This window comes from Theobroma cacao, chromosome 5, assembly GCF_000208745.1.
Source record: "Theobroma cacao cultivar B97-61/B2 chromosome 5, Criollo_cocoa_genome_V2, whole genome shotgun sequence".
Lineage (NCBI taxonomy): Eukaryota > Viridiplantae > Streptophyta > Magnoliopsida > Malvales > Malvaceae > Theobroma > Theobroma cacao.
In genome coordinates this window covers 1,718,656-1,746,204 of record NC_030854.1, presented here as the reverse complement: position 1 = coordinate 1,746,204, position 27,549 = coordinate 1,718,656, and the positions used below count along the sequence as shown (strand labels likewise).

Genomic DNA, 27,549 nt, shown 5'->3' with positions numbered 1-27,549 from the left:
TTTTTTTTTATTTTTAATAAACATTTAATCCATGGACTATAGTAACATGCATTTGTTCTATTAATGTAAATGCTTAATTAATTTCCCCTGTTGACTTTAGGTTTCTAAATTGATTATAATTTTCTATGTATTAGGTTTAATGTAGAATTGGCTTATTAGACTTATTTTATTGGAAAAAATATAGAGTAATATAATTTAATTTAATATAATTCCCTTATGAATGTACTACATGGTACCCCATATCTTGCTCACACCTACCAATAAATATTATATACAAATAAAAGCATTGAATCTAGAAGACTTAGATCATTCAAATGCAAGGTTTGCCCAAATAATTTTTGGCAGATCAAGAACTTATATTTGATATTCTCTTTTGTCTGTTTCAAATAGTCTATGTTGTTTTGTTTGAACCTTGATTGTTACGTTAAAATACTCGTTTTAACACGATTAGCATGAATATGCTAATTAAACCTCGATTATTAAGTTAAATACTCAGTTTTAAGATTTAATGGTTGTCAAAATTTTCATTTCAGAATTCAATTTATTATTATTATGATTCAAACTAGGACGCGGAAGCGGATACGCTGCCAATAATAAAATTAAGTTGAATCCTGAAATGAAAATTTTGACAAGGGTAAAAATTATAAATCAAGCATTTAACCAGCTTATTATCATAGCAAAGGTTTATAATGAGGATCAGCTGCACTCTTCCATGACAGAGACTGAGATAGAAGGTGTCAAGAGAAGGAGGAGCAAAGGTGCATGGGGCTGACACAAAATCTGGGCACAGCCATGTGGGTGCATCCTTATCAAAGGGGGACAATGCACCTCCATCACACACAGGAGAGACTTGTTTTACGTTTCTACGTCCATGTGGATCTCCCCTTCTTCTCTGCATCCTTTCCCACTTGAATTCCTCCATTCTCATGGGCTTTTGGGTCCACTGCCACCCCACCCAAAAAACCACACTGCCTTGCCCATTTTCCAAAACACGTTTATCACTGTAAGCACACATTATCTGATATAATCTTTTTAGGATCAGTTCCATCAAAATTCAACTGTATTTAATCATCACATTTAATGTTCTAATCACTCGAAAATATAGCATGGCCAGGGCTTGGACCACCAATCTTTGAGCATACAGTTATATTGTTGGTTTAGCTTATAGCTCAGATTAGCTTCCCCTTGCATGCAACATGATATTACAGATCAGATTAACGGCAATTTCATGTTTTTTGATCTTTTTACAGGTAAATTCAGGACATTTATACAATTCAGAAAACCCAATTTTCTGATGAATTTATTAGTAGTAATAAATTTGCCCCAACTAGATAGCTCCTTGGATATGTTGAGGCGCACAATTTTCTTGACCTTTCATGTTGCTTTCTCACTGAAACTGCTTCATGTTACTAAATCTTACATGTGGATTATGGGATGTTTCCATTTGATATTCCATTGGCAGGATTCATGCTAGAAGTCAAGACTTGATGCCTCTCCTCCATTTGGGAATCATCCCATTGTTGTTTTTTTTATTTTATTTTTCTATTCTTGTGGCCAGTATTCTCAATATATCCTCATAACTTGTCATCAAGCCACAAAGTCACAGAAAATTGCAGTATTTCCATCTGCACTAAGATATTAGAATCCTACCATCTGAAACCATCACAAAAAGGAATCACTGGTGCACTCATTGGAACTCCCATGGTCCCCCAATTCAGTGAAAAAACATTTTTGCTGTCAACATACGGATAGTTTTCCTTGTTGATAACTTCTTGCAACTTGTGTGCTATGGAGCTACCCTATACCTCATTTCAGTTATCAACAGAACTCTTGGATATCTCAAAGATTCCAGGGTCCAACATTCTTTATTTTCGAAGCCCTATGCCAAGGCTTGCTGCTTGGCCTAATACAGAGGTTCTTTAATGGCTAGGGTCTTACAAATTTACTTAAAACCCAATTGGACACTAATGCAAGAAGCTAGCTTAACCCATCCCAATAGGAAAAACTAATCATGGTTCGAAGATATCAGAAGGAGACCCAACATTTTTATAACGTGAAGACCCAGCTGGTACAGAAAAACATTGCTGCCACTAGTTCTTCACCTTCCAACATATATGTGCAAGTCCATCTGGGAAGGCCTGGCCCCTGTCTCAATTCTCAGATGGGGAAAAAGTGTTAGTTCAGTGCAGTAATTCAATTTGCGAGACAAAAGCATTTTTCTTCCATATCTACGGACTCCAGAGTTTATTCGGAAGCAGACAGCAAACAGGGTGATATCGTGATATCGCAATCAAGGGGGAAGGCATTTTTTCATGGCGTGGTTATTTATGGCACTGTTTTAGAGGACAAATGGCCATGTTTGTGTAAAAAATTTGCAGGTCACGGTCTTGATGTAAATTTATGAACATGCACTTAAACATGTTGTGCAGAGAGTAGACAATAAGACAGTTGATTGGGACGCTGAGTTCAATCGATATAGAAGGAAGATGAGAGAATTTTTCTCCAAAATTTTCCAGGAAAATGGAGCTATTACCCCTGTTACTGTTTAACCAGTTGTTTGTAGTTGAGAATTGAAGTCTGTAACAGGACACCCAACAGCTTTTCCTGTCCTATTTTTACTCTCCTGCTCCTCATCCTACCCTAGTTTAATCTCAGTTCTTGAGGCCACTGTTTTTCGCCTACTCGAGAGGATCAACTACCACCCACAGCAACCAAGCTGCCCCTAGAGAGCTCGAAAGTAGTTAGCCACAGAGAAGAGGGAAACCTTGGGTACAGCGTATTGTATTCGGTGGGCACTGGCTCAGTGGGTTCAAGTTTAAGAAAGGGTTGATCTAGCATACACACACTCACTGATGGCTGAAACATTAGTGCCAGCACACGAACCACGTGCCCTTCAAGCGTGACGTTGAACATTGAACAAAACCCTAAACTGATCGAGTCGCTGTCGGGTGCAAATTTAATGAAAGCTTTGAATCATGTGAAACACTCCCCAGAGTTTGAAAGCAGCGACTTGTGAGAGTGAGTAAATGAAAATCGTGGGCATATTGAATTCCCTAATCTATGTTTAGTGTAACAGTAGGCCAATTCTGACTGTTGACTCACCCGTCGCTCCTTTGAAGTTTCTGTGCACGGAGGTAAACCCTCGTTGCTGTGGATTCCTCTTGCCCCATTCGGTAACTGTTTATTACGTCAGATATACAGTAATTTTTTTATATTAACATACCATTGTTACATGCATACATGTATACCGAGCACTAGCTAATATACTCAACCACCATTCCACCAACTATCCTTACCTTGAGCGTTTCCCAGCCTAGTTTTTGTTGGACGGACAACCCTTTTTAACCTCCCTACGACTTGTTTACTTCATGCGTCCTTTCCTTTCTCATCAAAGAAAAGGTAAGTCTGCGAAAAATGAATTCCACGATCTTTTATGGAATGCATTCCGTCCTTGCCTAGAGATTTCTGGCAGAGCAAATTACATTGTCAGTTTATATACCGTGCTTTTTCCAAACTCCAAGTGAAAAAACAAGGTATGTCATGACATATTATTAAGTGCAACATGTGCTTTTATCCTTACATTTTGCTAGACTGATACTTGGGGATCAGCAAAATGATACTGATAAGTAATGAACCATGTTGCTAGCTAAATCAACCACAAACAATATATCGAGATATATGCAGGATCTACTATCTTTATCCAAACATTGACCGACACCTCCACAACCCGGATGCCACTGGCCATACAAATAAATAATGAAGCAATGAAGCATATAAGCATATACCTTTACAACATTTTTCACTTGCCCCATTTCAAAATTGTGAAGCGCTGTTGCGCGAATAACATAGATTGATAACAGAATGCATATTGGTAAGGGAACTTATGAAAGCCGGCTGACACTCATAAAGATGTCTTCTGAACAATCTGAACGTGATCTATTCGGGATTACTTTCAGAAGTTACACAAGTTTGGATGCATTGCCTCTTGCTAAGGGAACTTCTTCCAATAAATGAATTAGCTGCAAACTAAAGAGAATTTAGTCAGTTCATGTAATTATGTTAATCACCAGGGAAATAATGACATTTGTTGCCATCTGTTCAGAAAGAATGCTTACCGGTATACAAACAGCATGTATGTTGAGATAATAAAATGTCCCTACAGTGATAGCTACTAAGTTCCTTCAATAGAATCACTTCAGTTTCTGATAACCTCCTTAAGCGAAAGAACGTCATCACGTGGATGAGCTTCTTCCACTTGAACTTCTACTTCATCTCCTACCTGTGCTCCTATGGATACCCATGCAGATGCCTGAAGTCCTACCTGCAACATTGAATGGTTGACTCAAAAAGTAATACTAATGCAAGATGATAATCACAGCTCTTCCATTCCAAATATAACATAATAGTTAGCATCTTGGAAGAATTGATAGCAAAGTAACTATTAAACAATCTTGCCTCAACTAGTAACAGGGCTGCAACCCTGTCCTTGATGAATCTAAGGATCAAAGCTCGATATTTTTTCTCTCTTGGCTGCCTTCTCAGAAACTCTATTATCCAATACCGGAGACTGCTGCCGGAGAGCCTCCTGACTAATCTAACTTGCATATTTACTATTGATGCCATCCCTTCTAGCTGACCAGCTGAAAAAGGAGGAGATTCACCTCTAAGAAATGCCTTCACCTAGATAGGAAAATCAAAATGTTACAGGCATTTTTAAACAGCATAAGATCAAGTATCTTTTTTGCATCAGAATATGTTGATATCAGTACCATAACATCTAGACTTGTAACACAATGATGATAGCAATAACAATAATAAAAAATAATAATAATTAAAAAAAAAAAAACAAACTAAGAATAAGATTAATGGCAACACACATCAATAAACATAGAAGTTACTGTGCCCATGGACAGTGTTAGCAACATACAGCAATCATCCCTGATAGAAACATCTATAGTAAAGAGTATTTATATCAATGTGTATCAACAAGAGTAGAGAAAACACCTGATAATGAGCAAGAAGATCCAAATATCTACGAATGGGTGATGTAAACTGAACATAACCAGGAACTCCCAGAACCCCATGACGAATAGGCTTCCTGAAATCAATTTCAGCTGCACGCATTATTCTAACAATGGCAGAGCTTCGAACTGGTCCTTCAGGAAGATGTGAAAATGCAGATACATCAATATTTGACTGAGGCTGTCCTCTATAGGGTAAAGGAAGGTTATTGGCAGAGCCAAAAGTGGCTACAACTTCTCCACAGAGTATCATCATCTCAGAAACAAGTTGCATTGCAGGGTCTGCCTGGTTTTCAACATAAAGATTAATTGATGGTTCTGGATCCTCAGGGTTAACCACTTTAATGCGTGTTTCTAGAGTTGATGTATCAATTGCACCCTGCAAAATGCATGATGATAAAGGAGTATTAAGGCATAAATGCAGAACAAGCCTGTCTTATAAACATAAAGATAGAACAAGACTAAACACTTGGCAATTAAAATGATAATAAAGTACAGTCCAACCTGTTGGCGACGCCATATTAACCTTAGAGCGGCTGCCTCAGATAGCATCTTCAATTCAGCCTCCTCTTCCAGGTTCAAATAAAGCAGCTCAGTTGCACTCTCATAGGTCAGCATATAAGTTGGTTTAATGATTGAGTTTTGAACTGAATACTCTGCAATGCTTTAGTACCACAGACATGTCAGATGGTCTTCATTAATTAAATAACGTCTAATGAAGCTAACGAGAATGAGAACAGTCTATTATGTCCAAAATGTAAGCAATCAATGCACATGCGAACATATCAGTGTAAAGGCACAAATATAAAGACCAGAAAAGAAATGAGAATGAGTATTGTTTTCGGTTCCTAAGAAATGCTCTTAATGACAACAATAGTTAAGAATAGATTCACTCAAATAATTACAAATACTATCGACTCCATTCAAAGTCCTGCGGAAGCACAAAAAGAACTTATTAGGACATCCAGACTCATTATAAAGATTAAAATACTTTACCATAAGCCATAACATTTCTGAGTCAGTCTTATGGCCTAAAAAACCTAATATGCTGCTGCACTACCCTTAAATGTAATTCATGTATGAATATAGCACATAGCAAAAACCTTTCTTTTAACAGGAAACACACATAATAAGTTCACACTTTACCTGCCATCAGAGTGCAGGACAACAGATATGCTAACAGCATTGCAAAGTTCTCCTTGTTTCAAACTCATTCCCTCCATGGCAAGTTTCTCAGGAAACATAGGATAAGTGCCAGTGGCCAAGAAAACAGAGGTTCCTCTTCTCAATGCTTCCCTAGACATAATTAAGAATATAAAAATGACAATGGCAAATTGCTATAATCTGCACTCCACCATTTCAAAAGATACCTGTCTACCATGCTCCCAGGTTGAACATATCTGGTTGGATCTGCAGCATGTATCCATACTCTAATCCGGCCATCTTGTAACCTTGTTGCACTTAAGGCATCATCAAGCTACAAATAACAAGGAATTAAAGAATAGAAGTTGACATATAAAAGGAAATAAAATTGAGGTAATAAAACTAGAAGTGTAAATTACCTCATCAGCATCATCAACATCAATAGCATAAACCTTCAAATCAGTAAGATCCTTTCTGTTCACCTAAACACAAAGAAAACTAAGGTAACACATGATCACGAGGATTTTGGAAAGAATGATATAAAATAACAATCAAAATCAAATTCTTCAATGGTTCACTTTTAACATGCAGAGACTTAGTCAGATAAACTGCAAGAAACATTTCAGATTGGACAGAGAGCTGATTTTGACTTGTAGGTATCTAAGGCTGCATGCTTTTCAAATAAAATGAAAATGAAACCTTTCAGTAGAGATGGAGGAGGATAGAAATTACCTCATCAGGGTCATATGACTCTGACAAAAGACTTTCTGCAGCAGCTATAATCTCATCAGAATGGTTTGTACGAATGTTGAACTTTAACAGATCCAGATTGACATGCACAGGAAAATAACCAATGTTTATGAGGAGGTTTAGTGCTGAGGACACTGTTTTTGTAAGTCCCATTGTCTTAAGGATCTGACAAGAATAAAAATATATTAATCAGCCAGTGTGAAATTAACCATGTGATTTATACAAATGAAAACATAAAAAAAATATCATTAGATTTTTTTCTCTTCAAACTAAAAACTAGGATTTTAAGGTAGCAAGTTCATTTTGATCAGCTCGTTATTAAAGCCATTCTTAGATCACATTAGAAAAAACTCAGTCAAGTCAGACAAACTACCATTCCTGCAGTTCTCTTTTGTTCATCACTTTTGCAATCATCAATGGCATATGCTTCAAGAGACTCAATTTTGTTCCGGATTTTCTCATCCATCATCCATAAGGATTTGGAAGGTTTAGCATGTGCAGGCTTTGCTTTAGCAGACACAAGCAATTGTACAAAGTCCTGAAGTTCTTTCTCAGCAGCCTCCTTGGCAAGCTTCTTGTGTAAAAGCTCTTCCACCTAGATATGGAAATCAATAAAAGGAATATATAAGAGTACTAAATATCACTCTTCTCACCAGTCTGACTTGCATATAGAAGCTCTTCCACCCCACTTTTTTTTGGGCAAAAAAGTGCTTCTACCACACTTAATCGACAATTTGGAAAAAACTATTTATTGAATTTACCTGTCTTGTTGGTCGAGGTACATAAATGGAACAATAACCTTTTGTCTCCTGCACAGCAAAGTATACTTCATCTTTTGACAACAAAAGATGGGCACAGTAGCTCTCAAGAGGCTCCGCACTACCAAAAATCATCTGCAGAGTAAACTCGGATCATTAATCAAGCAGACAGGTCCACAACGTCACCAGGAAAATAAACTACCTCTGCTAATTCTTCTGCTGTCACTGACTTGTTCTTTTCAAGAAGCTCAACCCAAGCAATCTCAAGTAATGTTGGGTCCTGGACCAAAAACTTATGTAACAAAATCAACCACAGAAGAAAACCACAAAATTTTGCTGTTTATAGTCAATAAAACAAGCTGAACTAACCAAGTTTTCCTCAGCTTTTTGGAGAAATTTTGAGATATCTGTCTGATCAAAATTTTCTACACCTGGAACAATATATGTAATTTGTTGCGGTTTGATGGATGATGTGAAACCATTCTGTATTACAAGAAAAACAAAAAGTAACATCAGCTCAAAAATCTGAAAATTCTAAACATCCATGTAAGAAAACATAAGTGCTAACACCTAGCAACCTATTCAACATGCCGCATGAGTTGTTTCTACTAGAACCTGATCGTACACCATCCAATTCTTCTTGCCATCGGGTCTCTGAGCAACTCCCAGCAATATCCTATCAGAATCCTTCTTAAACTCCAGCAGCAATCCCTTTTCCAATTCTCGGTTTACAAGCTTATCTTCAAGAAGCTCACCAGTACTCGTTATCCTCACCCTGATGAGAAAATTAATTACCATATTCAAGCTTCAGCAATAACTCTAAATCCAACACGTGAGTGATATTCAAATTCTTGATTAAATAGCAGAAAAGATGTTAAGAACCTGCTAAACCGTTGAAGAAACAAAAAACATGTAATTTACTACTAAATCGTTACATTTCTTTAATTTCAACCAGCAGTAACTAATATTAGCTCAAGCCTCAAGCATATTAAGTTTCGTAAACAATTAGGATTAACAATAGCAATATAAATCGAATCTGTTCGGCTGCTATTTTAACTTTTTGCTTTGAGCAAGAAGTCCAAATGGAGTAGTAGTAATTTTTGAATAATTAAAAGTAGAAATTTAAATCTCGTGAAAAACAAAATGCATGATTTTACTTTTTGTATGAAAAGATTATATTTAATACGTATTACGTTTTGATTACTTATTCAATTTTAATCAAATATAATTTTGCACGAATAAAATGCAAATAAGAAACGAAATTCAAAAGAGTGTTTGGTGAACATTACTTGACATTGGCGCGAACTCTTCTGCGTTGGCGCGAAGCCGCTAGCTCTTCCATGACGCAATCGACGAGACTATAAGCCGAACACGAACGACCAACGCCATATCCTAGAAACTGATTCTCGCAACAGAAAATAGGAAACCGAAGCCCTAATTCGGAGTTTCGGCGAAATGGTAAGGAGCTGAAGTGGCGGAAACCGCACCAGAACGCCAGGAGAGGAGGTGATGCGGCGGAACGAAACAAAGAACCGCCGTTGACGGCGCGAACCGCCATCATCTGTTTGGCTTTTGCTTTAGTAAAGGAGAAATTTATGGTTCATGTGGTGAAGGGAGGATTTTCTTTTCCAAGACGAAAAGCGAGCTTGTTTCTGCTTTGTTCGCTTTTGCATATGGCGATAAAGCTGTGTGGCGATGCGGATGTCATTTTGTCGCCATAATGACCCGGAGCTATATGGGCCGGGTCGGCTGCTTTACCCGTGGCTAAAGAACGCTGAGTCCAAGTACACTATGGACTCTAAGGGCCCTTTGAAGATTTGGGGATTGACAAGTAAAAAAATAGAACATGTTGAATATGCTTATATCCATATTTATCAGTTAATCAAATGTTTGAATATTTAGATATTAAATTTTACGAACATATAAGATTTAATAGTCTTTTTGTTAGTAACATTAGTTAATCATCAATGATTAAAAAATTGTAAATCGAAAATTTAAGTTATCGTAACTCGAGATAATACTATTTAAAATATGTTACTAAACTCTTGGTTAATTATGATTAATTTTAAGTGAAGTTATCTCTCCATCGCATCTGGATTAGGGTAACTTTCACACTGACACCGGCTTAATAGAATAACTTGTATTTTCACGAATATTATTTAGATTTTCTTTGATTGATATTTTTGCTATTTGTTATTATTTATTATTATTTTTTATGAAAAAAATAAATAACAAAAATATCAATAAAAGAGGACCGTAAGTTGTCCCACTCAGTTCTAAATTATAGTAAATGATAGTAAATCAATCAAATCAATCGTTAGCACCAGGCTGAAGGTCGATTAACAGAACAATGCATCATAGGAAGATAAAATGTATTACTATAAACATATAAAAAGAATGGCTCTGAAACAAGTTCGCACTGATAAAGTTTTGTACATGAAAGTGATGATCCATGCCAAGTTCCATCTCTTGCCAATATAAATCAGCTGCACTGCTGAGAACAAAGACTCTGGATCTGAGAACTGCTTGCGCTTGGCATAAAGTACGTGGTGGTCTTTCCGTTGGTGGAGCACGTTACATTTACCTGGCTGCCTAGTTGGGTGGACTGCAATAGTAGTACAGTTGCACACATTAAATTCATACATACAATACCAATGTGTAAACATTATGGCAATCAGAAACTGATTTCCACCAGAAGTAAAACAATGCTTGCATGAGTCTGAAGATTATGTTGTGCTCTTCCTTGAACCAAATCTAATGCAATATTGCACAGGGAATGAGGGAGTCACGGATTGACATGTTTTAAAGCATGAAGAGAGAGCAAGGGAAAATGAGAAAAAGGGTTGGTTTCAGTTACCGAGCAGTACGCAGGCTCTGTATTGCAGCTCCATCTTGAAGTAGGGACACAAGACAAGTAATGACACCAAGAACAATGATCATTTGCATCCACTCCGCGAAGGAGCATAACCAGGCCAAGAGTCAAACTGCAAAAGTAGCATCGGTTTAAGTGAAAACAGAAGTCAAAATTCACCGTGTTAGTTATGTACAAACAGAAGCATCATGTCCAGAGATAAAATGAGAAGAAGGTAAGGTGAAGCCCTGAACATGATATATAGAAAAGCAAGTCTATAGGCATGGTAGTAGTGAACAACATAGTTCATCGTGTTACAATTCAATAAAATTGTTTTCATGTTCTTAAGTTCCTCCATTTTTTCTTTTCTCTCTTTTCCAACATTTTTTAACTGCAATTTAGTAAGAAAGACAGATCATCGAAAAAACAAAATGGTTTATCTGCTTACCCCACAATTAAAAGAATCAAAGAAACGATCCACAAAAAGCACTGATACGTCTTGAATTTAGGTTTAGCTGAGCTTGAATATCCAGGAGGAGCATATCTTTGACTAACCCATCCAAACTGGGGGCGGATGAGAAAGACAAAACCAAGAAGGAAACCGGTGAGAAATCCTCCAATATGGGCAAAGTTGTCAACATGTGGTAGGATTCCTACTGCTAAATTGATGGCAATGATAACCAGAAGAGTCACAAATGCTGCCACCTGCAAAAGCACACAAAATTGAAGGCATTTCAGCCCAATAACAAGTATAACTTACCAGAGTCTCACTATTGGATGTCTGTAATTCAATTAATGATTGAGTAATGAAGAACCTTATTAGCATAGATTGTCCAATTAGTAATGAGTTCAGAAAGCATGGCTCCAAGTAACCCAAAAAGTGCACCAGAGGCACCAACAGAGATATTTGACTGGATGAAAAGAGCAGACAGCAAACTCCCACCAAATCCAGAGATTATATAGAGCAGTCCAATCCGTACTGCAACAGAATCACACAAGAATCAAGCAGGGGTTTAGGGTAAATTAGTAAACGTATCGTAATTCGGCAGACAAGATAATTAATTAGTCTTGCCAAATTAATTAGTCTTGCCAAATTAACAAATGGCACAACAAAAACTTTTCTGTAAATCAATGGTCTCAACAAAATACCATAACCTGAATGCTACTGCATTATGCTTATGTATCAAAAACGACATGCAGAAAATGCTTAACTTTGATGCCATTCGTGCCCTCCAGCAAAAAGTTTGCTTGAATTTGAAGCTTATGACAGATGCGACATAAACTAAAGAAGAATTTGAAACAAAGTGATCTAATGAGGGATTAAAATCCTTCAAACGACTATCAAAGAGACTAAAGGATATGTTTGGTACAAATACAGTTTTGGATTGATTGGATTGCCTTCAGTACTGATGTGGACAACTAGAGAATAAAACACATGGAGAAACAGGAATAAAAGGAGTCAAAGACAAGGCAGGTGTGGCTTTATATAGCAATTCATAAGGCGGTCTGGTCCATAGCACAGCAGGATACAAAAATATCACAGACATGCATAAATTGATCTAAGAAAATAGCTACAACACATAAACAATGTCATAAAAACAGCAGTATAGTATGGAAGTTCAGAGGATTCTACAAACTTGGAAACTCTATTCATCAAAATCAAGGCAAAAATTTCAGAGCTAATCCGTAGTCGTTATTCCATTATAAAGAGCATGAACTATGGATTAAAGCACATACTGAATCCAAATTCTCTCTCAAGCCGGATTCCGATAACTAAAAGACTCAACATGTTTGCCAGCAAATGAAAAACCCCTCCATGTAACCAATTGCAAGTGATGAGACGCCATCCCTGGTGTCCATCAACCACTTTCTTTACATCAAGAGCCCCCATCTTCTGCAGCCTAAAACCAACAAACATATATTCACCACCTTAATATATATATATATACACACACACACACAAAAACATACAATTACTCAAGCAAAAATATATCAATTGAAACAAAGAAAGAAAGAAAATAGCAAAGAAATGAGTGACTTACGTGGCGGAAGAAGGACCCAGAAGAGGATTCTCCTTAAAGGGTTGAAAGGAGAACCGGCCTAAGAAATCAGCAATGCAAGAAACAGAATTCTTGGGACAATTATTCACGTACATGGTGATGATGAGCATGACAGTGTTGGCAACCACGAAAGCAGGAATCAACCAAGGTACCCATTTCTTGAAATGCTTGATTTCTCTGTAAACGATCGGACTTGGAGTCCTAACAGGTGGCGTTTCTACATCAACTGGGTGTATCAAGTTGCTGGACCTCCTTGAACTGGCCCTCGTTGGGATCTGCGGTGAAGGGTCCGTAGCCATGGAAGCTGAAAACTTGAGAAAGATTGGTCAAATCCGGATCAGCTTTTAACATTCAGACAAAGTGGTTCAGCTAAATTAGTCAAAAGAAAAAAAACGTGACAGAAAGAGAACGCCAAAGGATTTGGGCAGTTCGTCAACGACCACCAAATTTGGCTGCTCGGATTGAACAGGACTCAGACACCTTCCAAATACACGAAGAATATGTCATGAAAAATGTAATTAATTAATTTTTTTATTAAGTATTCAATGAAAAACATCGCGGCAAGTCTAACTGTACACCTACTCCAATATTAAAAAGAAATAAATACATGAGTGAATAAAAAAATTATTTAGTGGAGTAATTAAGAAGGATAAATTAAAGTCCCCAGACAAATAGAAAATTGGAAGTGGATTTATTAAAAGTTTCATTAGCTTGAACTAGTCGTCAAATTCATGCAGAGTCAAAAAGGCGTGGGTGATGACTCGATTGAGTGCTATAATGTACCACCACTAATTATTAAAACAATTATTAAGGTAAAGATCCCATTAATTAATATTTATAGAGGTCTGTTAAGGTGATTTAAATTTTTATTTAATTCATTATTTTTACTAAATTCAAGAAAGATGATATATTAATGGATAAATTCTATTTACGCTTTTGGTGGTTTTAATTTTTTTTTCATATCCAAATTTTTTTATTTCAATTAATATCATAGAGAGATTAAGTTATTAATTTTACCCAGTGCACCTAAATAAATAAATTGAATTGAATTGAAGGTATTTTCATAATTTTATTGGAAAAAATTAATAGCATAACTTTTGTACAAAAGTTATGTACATGTAAAAAAAAATGATATAACATTTAAAAGAACTCTAAATTATTTGAAAATATTTAAATAAATCTTTATATTTTTATTATGTTCAATTAAGACTTTGTATTTTTATTTTAAATCAAATAAGCTTTTGTATTTTTATTTTGAGTCAAATAAACTTTTAAATTTTATAATTAATAATTAACGCAGTTAAAATGCTATTTGTCATTTTATATTATATGGTGTTGACATAATATACTAATATATTATAATTGATAATGATATGGTATGCTTGTATATTATGATTGATGATGATGATGTAACATGTTAATTTAACATGATAACATGATCGTTTAACATTTTTCACATTTTAACTAATAATGATAATTGATATTTTAACTAATAATAATTAATCAATCATTAATCATTAAAGGCTTATTTGATTTAAAATAAAAATGTAAAGACTTTATTGAACCTAATAAAAGAATACAAATTTTTTTAAATTTTTTTTAATAAATTAGATTTTTTTAAATATTATATAAAAAATTTAAAATCACAAAAAGGTATATGAAATATAAACACACTCTATCGCTCTAGTCACAATGTATTAATCTTACATGAGAGAAAATTTTTTGATTTATTGATTTGATATGTAATTCTAAATATAATTTTTTTTAAAAGAATTTTAAAAAGCTTTATACACTTAAATTTCGTATTAAATAATTTTCCTATATGTATAATACTATCATAATATACTACCATTTGTGCCACGTTCAACTAGGCAGCAGGCATGTGAAGAATCGAAGGGTTGGATGCTAAAAAGAAGCAATCTTCTCAAGTATTTTAGTGTTGCTTTCCGGCCAAATTCATCCAATGTACGTTTCATTGAGGTATTTGGGGGGGGTTAAATCTTTCAAGGATTACGTTTTCTTTACAAGTCAAGGCGGCAATTTGTTTAAGCAAACATTTCTTGCCAACAGAAAATGATTGTATTTAAGCAAATCGGTTATGGCCATCGGCCAAAGTATACAAGTAGAGAAAGACAGGCTATGTTGGGCCACGTGTTTTTTAGTGGAAATGCTTGTAAGATGGAGATACAGCTATACGGATGAAACAAAACAAATGAACACGGGCCGCTTCCAGTCCCGGAGAGAAAAGAATTCAATGGTCTCAGACAAAGGAAAAGGCAACTAGGCAGACGCAGCCGACTGAAAATCATTTCTTTTTTTAGCTGTTAACTAAAGGGTAGGGATGGTAACATGTAGAGCACTTGTATCCTAATCTGATTATAATATTTAGGTTAAATGTTTAACTTGGGATTAAATTTATGAAAATTTTTTAATTCAGGATCAAATGTTTTAATTGTAATAATTAAGGATTAAATATTTTTGATTTTTCATAATTAAAAGTTAAGTTAATAGATGAATAGAGTGTGTGTTACAATCACAAAAAATTACGTTGAAAATATAGTTATTACATATCATGTTAAAAATACAGTTATATTGAAAAATATAGTTACATATCATGTTGAAAATTTAATTATTATATATTATATTAAAAATTTAATTATTATACGTCATATTAAAAAATGTTAATGTTATATGCCATGTTGAAGATTTAATTATTATATGTTATATTAAAAAAATTAGTTATTGCACTCTATACCATAATTTGAAATGTTTTGACTTAATAAAAAAGATTTTATGACAAAACTATCATTTTGTATTTTACACTTCAAATTCAACGTTCATGTTATGCATATGTTGTTCATGTTATGCATGTGTCTTACATGCACAATATATCCTCATCTTAACTCTTAATTGTAAAGAATCGAAAATATTTGACTTTTAATTATTATAATTGAAACGTTTGGCTCTAAATTGACAAAAACTCAAAAGTTTTGATCATAAATTAAACATTTAGTCTAATATTTAATATTTAAAGTGTATCTAAGCTCGATTAATAATATCATAATTAAAACTTAAATTTATTTATTTAATTAAACATAATATGGATAAATATGTAAATTTGATTTGAGTCGAATTCAATAATAAAAAATAAAATTAATCATTTTTATTTATTTTTTTAGTTAAAATTAAATTAAAAAATTTAAAGTAAATTTTATATGTAGACAACTTATCAATTATAAATAATACATCCATTAAAAATAATATAAAATAAAAATAGATCTTAAAAAGTTCACCTTTAATTAGGTCTATGTAATATATACCTTAAAATTATTACTCGTACTCTATCCAAATACGTTTATAAAATATTTATAATCTTATTTAAAAAATACTTATTTACTTATTGCCATTAATGCCATTGTGATAAAAGTGAAAATATAGGATGGTAAAAAGCAAGCCCACTCTAGGCTTGCCTTTAAACTCCACAAGCCCATAGAATCGAAGAAAACCCAGTCTTTTTTTTTGCCTAATAACAAAGCCCAAAGGTTCAAAGTTTTGTGTCACATTCGGAAGTCCCAAAAGCCCAAGCCTACGATCTATTTATATTTCTTTTTTTATGAAAATATTTATATTAAAAATTTATATGTATTGAAATCATACACTATCTATTAATCAAAATTTGACATCTTATTAATGAATAAAATTACAACAGATTATCAAATAATTTTTACAGTAAAAAATTAAATAATAATTTTTTCCAAACCGAAAATTCAGTATTAAATTTTTCGGTGTTGAAAATTGTTTAGTTAATCAAACAAAATTAATTAAAAAAACAAATGCTTTAGATAAAAAAAATTAAGTTGCTTAGATTTACACCAAACTAAATTATGATGTTAGTACGACATTTCAATCAAAGTCCTTTATAATTAAATTTCAATTGAGACAACCTCATTATTATACCATTAGAATTATCAATAATTCATAGCTGATGATGTAATTAGAGATATTCAACTAGCGTTAAAAGTTTTATATTTTAGCTTTGTCATGTCACGCACATCACAAGAAATTTAATTTTATGTCATCAACTTTTATTTTGATTAAGCAATATGTTACGTTAAATTTTATATATATAAAAAGTAACTGTTGTAATTAAAAATAATATATTATATGTTTTTTTTATAAAATAATGATTTAATTTAATAAAATAAAAAATAAAAAGTTTGATTATGTATAATTAAAAAAATAATTGAATATAGGAATTCCATTAAAAAACGCATATATTTCAAAATATTGTTATTATTAACGTTATTGATGAATTATCAATAATTCAAAGTTGATGACATAATTAAAGATAATTCAACTGACCTTATACTTTTATAATTATAACCTTGAAAGGTCCAAGCTCTAGAAAAAGAGTCTTTGCCGCCGCTGGCAATAATCAAAGTGGCAAACTCCAAAGCTACTTTTGTCCATTTCATTTTCTTAACGCGGGCAAAGGGGAACGAAAGAGCCATATGAGCGGACACGGACAAGCCACAGGAACCCTTCAGCCTTGCCTGATAAGGAACCGTGGTTCGTACCAGGTGCACTCCGGGCGTAACCTTCTTCGAAAGCCCGCCTCACTCGTTATCCAATCAACACGTGGCGAAACTCACGAGGAAAAAAATCCTCCAATTTTGACTTCAAAACAAAGAACCGCCAACCAGCATATGTGCTCGTCTTCGCTGTTTCCTATCATTAAAAAAGTATATTACAAATATTCCCATAATTTTGTCATAAACAAATCTTAAATATTAAAAATTCATCTCTCTTATTAGAACCTCTTCTTCTCTTTCGAGTTTCGCTTCAAAACAAGACGAGCTTCGATTTATTTTTTGTTCTTCAAAAGTAATTTACAGAGATGGCGCCGAATGATCCGAAACAAAGCGGTGGTTTCTTTTCTTCGATCGCGAACAGTTTGTCTAATTTTGGTAGCGCCATGACTAAATCAGTAAACGGGTATTAAGATCTATCCTCTAATTTTTTTATCCTTTAATTTATTGTTTTTGTCCAATTTCCCTTTTCTTGGATCTATGTTTTATTTTTTGAAATGAAAGTTGATTGCTTCGATCTCGACGTGGATATTCCTTTTGGTTCATTTCTGAATTTATTGTTTTGATTACTGATTGCACGATAATTATGGTTTAGAAAGGAATCGATGTATCAGATCTATGATTTTGTTAAAGCTGCTTAGAGGATTTAGTTGGATGAACTAAACTAAATGTGTTAAAAAAAAGGTTTTAATTCAATTGAGAATTCACGGTGTTTTCTTTTATATGTATATACAGTTTATTGGGATATGAAGGGCTGGAAGTTGTTAATCCAGAAGGCGGGACAGAAGATGCCGAAGAGGAAGCAAGGAGAGGAAGGTGGAAACAGGAGGTATGCTTAATTGTCTGCGTTTTTTGTATGAATTGAAGAAAAAGGAACAAAAACCGTTACCTCAGTCATTAGTCCTGTCTTATGCATTTGTATCATGATGTTTCCAATTGAACAATGCAGTACTAGTAATGTCATTTAAATCTTAAGTAGGTGTAATTACTTTATCACTTGGCAGGGTTATATGGTAGTAACATTGATCTTTACATTGCTACTGATGTAAAAGAAAACGTAGGCTAACAGGGTTGAACTGATTGTATTGGAACATATGAAACATTTTTTATCAGTAGGTAATGGATATAAGACCTTGGGTACAGGCTACTTGCTCTGTTTATATGTTATTTAGAACTTGAATGTCTCTCAGGATGCGACCCTTAGGAAAAGAAGCTGAGTTTGGCTGCCGGCTACTAATAGACTAGCATACTTAAACATTTTTTTTTTGAAATTTAGCATACTTAACATTTAGTTTAGAAATGAATATCTCGCCTTGCGAATGCTGAAGTTTTCTTTCACATACTACATGATAAGATTTTCTATGCAAGACCATGTTATCTGGGTTCAAATGATAAGATTAGTGGTATATTAATTTGTATGTGCATGTGCACACCACTTTCTCTTGTTTAACAGGAGAGGGACAGTTACTGGAAAATGATGCAAAAGTATATAGGATCTGATGTCACATCAATGGTGACACTTCCAGTTCTTATCTTTGAGCCAATGTCAATGTTGCAGAAAATGGTTGAGGTTTGTGTTTACATATCAAACTTCATTGCTGTAAAGATATTGCTGTATTTGGTTCTTTTCTGTTTGTGGGAATTTATCGATCTCATTGTCCGTGACAGTTGATGGAATACTCCTACCTGCTAGATCTAGCTGATGAATGTGAGGATCCTTACATGCGAATGGTGTACACCAGTAAGAATTCTTTGAACTTCTCTTTTTCTCCTTGTCTCTTTGTGTGTTTGATAAGATGGACTCATCGTAGCTAATTGCAGCATCATGGGCTATATCTGTCTACTATGCCTACCAACGTACCTGGAAACCATTTAATCCTATACTTGGTGAAACTTATGAAATGGTTAATCATGGCGGCATTACTTTTATAGCTGAGCAGGTGGGTTTTTTAGACCTAAGTCTTGGTTTATTTTTCCTTTCACTTTGATTCTATGGGTTATTGTTTCTGACATTGTTTTTGTATAATTTTTCTAAATGGCTGCTATTTTAAAAGCCTTATTTGACATTTTGTCCCTTTCAGGTTAGTCATCACCCCCCAATGAGTGCTGGTCATGCTGAAAATGAGCATTTTATTTATGATATATCTTCAAAAGTTAAAACCAAATTTTTGGGAAACTCAATTGATATCTATCCGCTTGGAAGGTACAACGTGCTCTCTTTCATAACTAATGTCATAACAAGAGGCTTATTATTCTTTTTGTTTTCTTTCAATTTCACCGTCATCTACATCATTAGCATCTTTTATAAGCTAGTAGAACTGGAATTAATCTCCAGATTTTGTCAAAATTTATAATAATTTCTCATTTTGGTTATGCAAACTTTTCTTCTTGCAGTTTTATTATTTTTGCTGCTAGAATTTTCTACTTGTAGTTGTTTAATATGGTGTAAAAAATAAAGCAGGGTTTTTTAATGTGTGAGTTCTTGTGATTTAGCATGTTTTTAAAGTTTGCAGATTGTACCCTTGCATAGATTCTGAAATAATTTTATGTGCAGGACCCGTGTGACCCTCAAGAGAGATGGTGTAGTTCTTGATTTGGTGCCTCCTCCCACAAAAGTTAACAACTTAATTTTTGGACGAACTTGGGTTGATTCACCAGGGGAGATGGTCATGACAAACCTGACAACAGGGGACAAAGCTGTACTGTATTTTCAACCATGCGGTTGGTTTGGGTATGGTTTTATTCTCAGAAAGTACTGTTGATTTTCTTTGGCTTAATCTGTAGGCATTAGCTGCCAGGCATTTTGCTCTTTCACTCCTTTGAAGATAAAAGGAAATAAGAAAAAAGCTCATCAAGGCTATGAAAGATTTTCACTTGATAAGGTTTAATATTAGCAGTTAGCTATTAGTTTCATCTGTCAATTTGTACCATATGTTAACGAAATATAATTTAACTTTGGATCTTGGTTGTTCACAGGGCTGGTCGGTATGAGATTGATGGATATGTATATAATGCTGCTGAGGAACCGAAGATATTGATGACTGGGAAATGGAATGAGTCCATGAGTTATCAACCTTGTGACAGTGAAGGGGAACCACTTCCGGGCACTGAACTAAAGGAGGTTAGTTCTTTTAATTCTTTAGTTGTTTGCATCTTTTATTCGTCCATAAACACTCCCCTAGTTTTCTTGATGCTTGTACTCTGGAATTTACTTTCCCATCAAACCTTTAGCAGAACAATGCCAACTTACGTTTTTTTACTTGCGACTCTTGACCAGAAAGCAGATTATTCATGATGAGCCTTTCCTCAAGTGACTAAATTTAATTTTCGAAACAAATTTGCCTTCAAATGATGAAAAACAAACTTTTTCCTCTTACTGCGTGAGATTATCATACCTTTCCAATAGCTTTCCATGTACAAAATAAAAGGTGCTACTTCTAACAATGAACAACCGAAACCTGGTGCAAATTAACTGCTACACATGGTGAATATTGGAGTTTTCTGGGTTTCTTACAACATTTTCTTGATTAACATAATTAATCTTTTGATTAAAAGTTTGAAGCAGTCAAGGACTGATATGCTTAGCTGTGCTAGTAAATTTTTTGAAGTTTCCTAACAAACAAAAGAAGCTATATCCCTGATGCCGAACTGCTTGTAATCACTCCGTTGTTGCTGTTACACAGGCATGGAAAGTTGCTGATGCTCCGAAGAACGATAAATTCCAGTACACATATTTTGCGCATAAGATTAACAGCTTTGATACTGCTCCCCAGAAGCTATTAGCATCTGATTCTCGTTTACGTCCTGATAGATATGCCCTAGAGCAGGGCGATCTCACTAAGGCTGGTTTGGAAAAGAGCAGGTCTCTCTCTCTCAAATTAGATTTTGTATTTTATATTTACCTTTGTGCACTTATCATTATTTAGTGGTACTTGTCTATTTCATTCTCTTTTCTGTCTTAACCATTATGCCAACTTTCTTTGTTGTTTAGTATGGAGGAAAGACAGAGAGCTGAGAAGAAAAACAGAGAGGAAAAGGGCCATAAGTTCACTCCCAAATGGTTCGATGTCACCAACGAAGTCGCAACCACTCCATGGGGTGACTTGGAAGTGTACCAGTACAACGGCAAGTACACCCAACACCGGGCCGCCATAGATAGCTCAAGCAGCGGTGAAGAGATTGACGTTAGGTCAATTGAGTTCAACCCGTGGCAGTACGAAGATTTGGCTGCCAACTAAAAGCCTATCATACGATCATTGCGTCGCCTGTATAATATATACTTTTTGTTTCTTTTACACTTCGGTTTTGTATTGGCTAGTGTCTAGAACAATTAAATATGGTTTTTCAGTTCGGTTTTATTCACAATTTCCCCAGAATTTTGTTGTTGTTCTTATTTTATTCCTTTGATCCATTTTATACTATGTTATTGATTTTGGTTCCATTCAGCAAGACTTTTTGTACCATAAGAGAAAGAGGAAAAAAAACAGGGAAGCTGGAATCGGTGATCTTTAGCATTTCAATTTTACAATTATCCAGAATTACTGCAAAAAGAAATAAGCGAAATTTTATGTGAATGAGATAAGATTAGCCGAAATGGCTCGACAGGCTTCCACGTGTCCGCTCAGAACTGATAGAGACAGGAGTGGATCAACCAAAACGGAGGAACAGGTCCAACTTGTTTTTGTTTTTTGCTTCGAACTACAGTGAGCAGCAAACTCATGGATTCTCCTCACCGGTTATTCCAGTTAAAAGCCCAGAAGTAATACAAATAGTTCTTCTAGAGGGTTAAACCAAAAATTAAAAAAAGTTGGTAGGTTTGTGTGGTTTCCACTTTCCACTGGGGTTTATGTTGATTAGGGACCAAACTCAAAAAACCCATCTATGAAAGGTTATTTTTTTTTTTTAATATTTTGACATTATTTTTTGATTTACTATTCTTTACTACTATCATTGTTCTTGGATGTGGAACGTGTCAGGTTTTTTTTTTTTTTTGCCTTTTTTGTTTTGGTTTAATCCTTTTCATCTTTTTAATTTGGAAAAAATAAGGAATTTTTGTCCCTCATTTCCCTGGTTCAGATTTCTGAAATTGCAGGGATTGGAGAAACATGTTTTAGGGTGTGAAGTGCATTTTCCTCTACCCTTCTTAAATGTTAAGTGTTCTTCTGTCTGACTTTTGTTTTTTTGTTGGAGGGGTGTTGAATTGTTGAAACAGTGGTGTTCAGGTTTATGGCTTGTAAATCATTTTTTCCATTTCCTGGCCATTTGGTAGATTGCTTGCATTATACTTGTATAACATCAAGAAATCATTGTCTTTTTTCTTATGATCTTCCTTTATCAATAAGATTTGGAATTGCTGGAGTTCAAACTTTGTTTGTTCCATATCCATTGCTCTATATAGAGTGGAAATCAGTGGATCTAAATAAGGTTAAGCATTGCCTCATTCATAGTTGAAGGAGATGCCATTGCTTGTTTTTTACATGCCTCTGTTTCTGTCTTTTCTTGTTTGACAAAATCTCTTGTTGAACTTGATGAAGTTCCACTCTTTGAATCTAACATTGTAACTTTACTCTAAATCCAAGTTTTTTTTTTTTCCTTTTCTGGCGGATTTTATGTTAATATATGAATTAGTTAATGACTTATTACTGCTGCATATTATGCCTGAATGTACTTTATTCCCAACTATGTTATGCAAATGGTGAACTAGTTTTCTCAAGTAAGGAAGTGGGCGTAGTGGGTTTTAGTTTTCATATTCTTGAATCTTTCTGATTGTTGAATACGTTTGTTTGCTGCAGTGTCTATGTTGTTCAAGCCTGCCAGTTAATTTTGCTTAATGAATTCATTTTTCAATGAATGCCTAAGACATGGTGTCGGGGACGAGATTGGACTATGGTTTCAGTGGCTACCAGGTCCCTGTGTTTCCTCGAGCTTCTAGATCAGCAAGGGTAAAGAAATGCTACCATTTTGGGCTTTTATTTATTTGTGTTAAAAATACTGTTCTGATTTGTCATTGTTGACTGCTGGTTTTAGGGTAGGGTGCCAATTAGGAAGAAGGGTGGGAACAGTCAGAAACATGCATTTGAAATTTTGGCTAGTGTAGCTGGTGAACTCTTGCAGGAAAGTAAAATTTTTGTGCCTCCTAATTGTGAAGAGGATCAGCAAAATACTCCTAAAAATATTGTTTTGAAGGAACGGGATGAGGGGCAATTGTCAAAGTGCAACCATTCTGTTCAGGAAACTCATGATGAGAAAACCTTAATTCAAGGTTACCATCAAATCTATACATTGAATAAGTTTTCACATTCCCAGGATCGGTTTAATTTGAAAGCATGTTCAAGTATAAAGAGCTTCGATCAGTCAGAGAAGTTATGTTTGGCTGATCAGTTGGCCAATGTCAATGATAGAAATGCAAGCCCTTCTGCTAAAATAGGTAATTCTTCTCTTGTATCTGGGGAATTTTCTGAAGGGCAAATAGAGGATGCAGGAGCTGAGCTTTCAAGTATTCAAAGTGTTAAAAGTGCAACTCTTCCAGTTACAGGCAGTTTTGATATGTTGGAAATGGACTGTAAACCTCATGCTTTATTCTGTTCAGAAAGCAAGTTAAAGGCATCATTGTTCGAGGACTGGATAACTCTTCGTCCTTCTGGGCATGCTGATAATATAGAGACAGTTGATAGAGATGATGACGAGAATGACACTGGGTGCACTCAGGCTGCCACCACAGTGAAGGCCTTTAGGCTGCCATCAGATGTGGCAGATCAAAGAATTAAGAACCTGTCTGCAGGCAGACATTGGAGAGTATCTCCAAATTTGAATGGTGGGGCTTCCTTTAAAAATGGTATATGCCCATTCTGTGGTTTAATTAATACTGGATTGTGCTCTTGTAGTATGAATGCAATTGTAATGTCATGATACGGTCTATTGAATTCCCTGAAGTTTGCAACTAATAATAAGTTCTTGCGCATGTTACTGGATATGGTAGGCTTTCATTTCTGTATTTGTTCTTTTAGCATCATGAATCTACCTAATTGATTAAATGACATTTTCCAATTTATCATATTTCTAGATGGGAAAAGAAGATCATTTTTTCGTAATGGGAGAACTAGTTATACTCGTCAAAGATCACAGAGGATCTCTCCTTTCAACAGAAGGAAGTTGTTTAATCAATTCCCATTCTCTGTGCCTGATCGAGGCTTTCAGTTTGAAGACAAATTTAATTCTGCTGACAAGAGAAGCAATTGTGACAACTGTACTGCAGGTGGAATAAAACATTGCTGCCAGCTTTCAATTTTCTTTATTTTGTGGTCTTAGGATATAGGGATCTATTCAGTTTTGGCTGAATAATCCAAGCTCTTACATGCAGCTGTTGGAGTGGCATCCTCAGTTGCAAGACGACATTCGCAACCTGGACCCAGAGACCGTAATGGTATAAAGGCCTTTGACGTAATGTTTTAGTACATAAACTGATGGCTGTATGATCCAGGCATGCTCTAACTTTTCTTCCTTTCTTGTTTTTGGTTTGTTCAGTGAAGCTTCGTATCAAATCCTTCAAGGTTCCAGAGCTCTTCGTTGAGATTCCTACAACTGCTACTGTTGGTTCACTGAAAGTATGCAGCACTGCCTTCGTTGCTGTTGTTTCATAGCATGCTTCCCTTCTATTTTTCTTTCTAACTTTTAACGTAAAAAGTTTTATCCCATGGAGTAACAAAAAGAGCGAATATATTTTTTGAACTATAATTCTTTGCATCTTCTTAGGATGGGAGCATAAGATCATAATCATATTCATGTTATTAGATAACATGCTTGTTCTTATCAGACAAATGGTTCTCTTGTCTCTTTGATATTTTAAGCAATAACATACGGCCTTATCAGACCTTTTGTTTATCTTCATGGGTAAGAGGTCAAGCAAACTGGTTCCATGTTTGCACGTTGCTGATAATTAACATCTAATGGTTTTTGTAGAGGACAGTCATGGAGGCAGTAACTACTGTACTGGGAGATGGCTTACATGTTGGTATCTTTCTTCAAGGAAAGAAGGTTAGGGATGACAGCAAAACTCTATTTCAGACTGGTATTTCTCAAGATCACAAGCATCGTAATTTGGGATTTGCGTTGGAGCCCAGACATGCACAAATTATACCACCTCCAGGCCCAGGAGAGCAGGGGCTAACAAGGTAAGTGTTTGGTGTATGTAAGCTTAAAAGAAGGATGACCTTTTGCTTGTCCCCAATCTTCACCCCTCCTCCCTCCTTTTGTCATTTTGTCTTCACTTCTGTGGCTCATCTTCTCTCTCTCTCTCTCTCTCTCTTGCCTAAACTTTTAATAAGTCAATTATTCCTGTCATCTTTTAATTGTGTTATTATGTTCTATAACCAGGCATGCAACATCTTTGACTCCAGAACCAGGGACTTCTAGTGTCTCTCTTGTTCCTCCTTTGACAAGTTGGAACAGTGGTGCTCAAAGCGACCTTCACTTGGTTTCCTGTCTTTCCAACATATCAGCTGATAGAACTATTCCAAATTCCCAATCTCTGGTGTCAATCCCAGCAATTAGTGTGGAGGCATTGGCTGTGGTTCCCTTTCATCATAGACCTGGGTGTCATGAGTTTGTCCAGCGTCGCATTAGAAGACCGTTTTCTGTTGCGGAAGTAGAAGCATTGGTTCAGGCAGTTGAGAAACTAGGAACTGGAAGGTTACTTTTATGATTATCCTTTGTTGACGAATATTTGATTGCAGGCTTGCTGTGCTCCGGATCCTTAGCTTCTTTCAAATTTTGTAGGTGGCGTGATGTCAAATTGGGTGCTTTTGACAATGCAAAACATCGTACATATGTGGATTTGAAGGTGAATAATCCATTTTAGTTTGTGCTTCTGTTTGGAATTTTATGCTTGTCATGATGTGTACTAAATTGTATGACTGTGCCCATAATGCTTGTCATGATGGTTCAATTGACTGACATCTAACCTTCATTGCCATTTTATTATACTGTCCATAGTGCTTAGTTTGCACTTGCTCTGCTCACTACACCATAGATTAGGCTCTCTTTTGTGGTGGAGTCTTGGAACACATGGGAATTCTACTCTTCTGTATGCATTACTGAATATCTTTACATCAATAGTGTGTTTTTTGTGTAAAATATAAGTTTAGTTCTTTCAAGGTTTTCTTCCGTCATCATTCTTCCAGGTTTTGATTTTTTAAACCACAACTTATTCCATTAGGTTAAGATTCTCTATTTGTTAAATGTTGTATATCTATGTTAGAGGATTGGCACCGATTTATATGTTTTATGGGGATGGTACAGGATAAGTGGAAGACATTGGTCCATACAGCAAGAATCTCCCCTCAGCAAAGGAGGGGAGAACCTGTGCCACAGGAGCTTTTAGACAGGGTCCTAGCTGCCCATGCCTACTGGTCTAGACACCAGGCCAAGCAAAAGCTCAAATAAGCTGTCTGAGGTTTTACTAGGTCTCTGTTCAATCTTGTAAATCTGTGATGTAATGAAATTTCTGTAAATGAAAATTATGTAGCATGCTCACATTCAATGTGATCTGCAACCAAATTGCTTTCATTGGATAGAGTTTGGTTCCTTGTAGATAGCTTTAAGTTAATTTGCCGACATTGTTTCCTTATTTGGTTCTAACATGAAATATTAATAAATTATCTTCATGAAAGAATTCATGAAATTCTCTCTGTCGTCTTAAAAACATTCTTCCCAGTCTTCTTCTTGGATAAAGACCAACTAGAGATCCAATTCTGGTGCTTACTACGGTGGGAAATGAGACTAAAATTCTGATGCCTTGCAGGATAGATGTTACATGATGATGTGAACAAAGTGCCATTGGGGTGAAAACAGAATGAATTTATTTCTGGCAGCTGCCTCTACCCTGGTGTTTCTTGATAAAGACCAAGTAGAAATAAAGCTTTTGCTCTTGGAGAATAAAAGAATCCTGAGAAAAAAGTAACTCATGGCAATATTGATAGCTTGAGTGGGAAGCTCACATGGCAATGGGCTGCCCCATCATTGCAAATAATGTTCTGATTCTTAATTTGTGATCATCTGTCTCTACATGATGATTCTTTAGAACAATTTATTATGAAAACCTGGGTGTTCCTTTCATACAATGCCTGCTGCAGATTGGTTTGAACAAAGAAGTGGGCATGATGGAAATTTCAGAAGGTGGGGGTTTAATTTATAAAACTATTTGATTCTCCAATTCTCCAGAATCAAAATATTCTCCAACAGCAGAAAAAGCTTTACATAAAGTTCAACAAAGAAAGGAAAAGATGGATCTGCAGCCCACCAACAGAAAAAGGAAAAAGGTAATGCAAACACTCTCTGTTCTGATAATGCTGATTCCTGTGCATGATCTATACTTATCAT

At 35.2% G+C, this 27,549-nt stretch overlaps 4 protein-coding genes across 9 annotated transcripts; 2 read left to right on the top strand and 2 right to left on the bottom strand.

Moving 5' to 3' along the window:
• On the bottom strand, window positions 2,913-9,353 carry LOC18597747 (ribonuclease II, chloroplastic/mitochondrial). 4 transcript variants are annotated; one of them, XM_018121926.1, is made up of 17 exons: window positions 8,962-9,353; window positions 8,288-8,447; window positions 8,042-8,155; window positions 7,875-7,952; window positions 7,676-7,807; window positions 7,288-7,509; window positions 6,897-7,079; window positions 6,584-6,646; window positions 6,392-6,498; window positions 6,168-6,317; window positions 5,526-5,685; window positions 5,005-5,400; window positions 4,456-4,680; window positions 4,116-4,321; window positions 3,786-4,026; window positions 3,297-3,465; window positions 2,913-3,177 (listed from the first exon to the last, which is right to left on the bottom strand). In XM_018121926.1, exons 1-14 carry the CDS (start codon window positions 9,231-9,233, stop codon window positions 4,196-4,198), a joined length of 2,388 nt encoding a protein of 795 aa, XP_017977415.1. In that variant the 5' UTR covers window positions 9,234-9,353; the 3' UTR covers window positions 2,913-3,177; window positions 3,297-3,465; window positions 3,786-4,026; window positions 4,116-4,195. The 4 variants fall into 4 exon arrangements, with proteins under 4 accessions (XP_017977415.1, XP_017977414.1, XP_007027008.2 ...); XM_018121925.1 differs by having other exon boundaries at window positions 2,913-3,465; XM_007026946.2 differs by having other exon boundaries at window positions 2,913-3,465; window positions 3,786-4,019.
• On the bottom strand, window positions 9,913-13,117 carry LOC18597746 (RHOMBOID-like protein 1). The gene is made up of 6 exons (XM_018120521.1): window positions 12,566-13,117; window positions 12,261-12,424; window positions 11,339-11,502; window positions 10,972-11,228; window positions 10,530-10,656; window positions 9,913-10,277 (listed from the first exon to the last, which is right to left on the bottom strand). The coding sequence occupies exons 1-6, from the start codon at window positions 12,880-12,882 to the stop codon at window positions 10,155-10,157; spliced, it is 1,152 nt and encodes a 383-aa protein (XP_017976010.1). The 5' UTR covers window positions 12,883-13,117; the 3' UTR covers window positions 9,913-10,154.
• LOC18597745 (oxysterol-binding protein-related protein 3A) lies at window positions 17,309-21,617 on the top strand. The gene is made up of 10 exons (XM_007026941.2): window positions 17,309-17,578; window positions 17,908-18,001; window positions 18,626-18,742; window positions 18,841-18,913; window positions 18,994-19,112; window positions 19,254-19,375; window positions 19,727-19,903; window positions 20,149-20,293; window positions 20,856-21,034; window positions 21,164-21,617. Exons 1-10 carry the CDS (start codon window positions 17,481-17,483, stop codon window positions 21,408-21,410), a joined length of 1,371 nt encoding a protein of 456 aa, XP_007027003.2. The 5' UTR covers window positions 17,309-17,480; the 3' UTR covers window positions 21,411-21,617.
• LOC18597744 (telomere repeat-binding protein 5) lies at window positions 21,847-26,771 on the top strand. Of its 3 annotated transcripts, XM_018121597.1 has the most exons (11): window positions 21,847-22,060; window positions 22,965-23,114; window positions 23,200-23,599; window positions 23,762-24,007; window positions 24,236-24,427; window positions 24,533-24,595; window positions 24,697-24,776; window positions 25,132-25,343; window positions 25,546-25,860; window positions 25,948-26,011; window positions 26,470-26,771. In XM_018121597.1, the coding sequence occupies exons 2-11, from the start codon at window positions 23,034-23,036 to the stop codon at window positions 26,611-26,613; spliced, it is 1,797 nt and encodes a 598-aa protein (XP_017977086.1). In that variant the 5' UTR covers window positions 21,847-22,060; window positions 22,965-23,033; the 3' UTR covers window positions 26,614-26,771. The 3 variants fall into 3 exon arrangements, with proteins under 3 accessions (XP_017977086.1, XP_007026999.2, XP_007027001.2); XM_007026937.2 differs by having other exon boundaries at window positions 23,200-24,007; XM_007026939.2 differs by lacking the exon at window positions 21,847-22,060 and having other exon boundaries at window positions 23,033-23,114; window positions 23,205-24,007.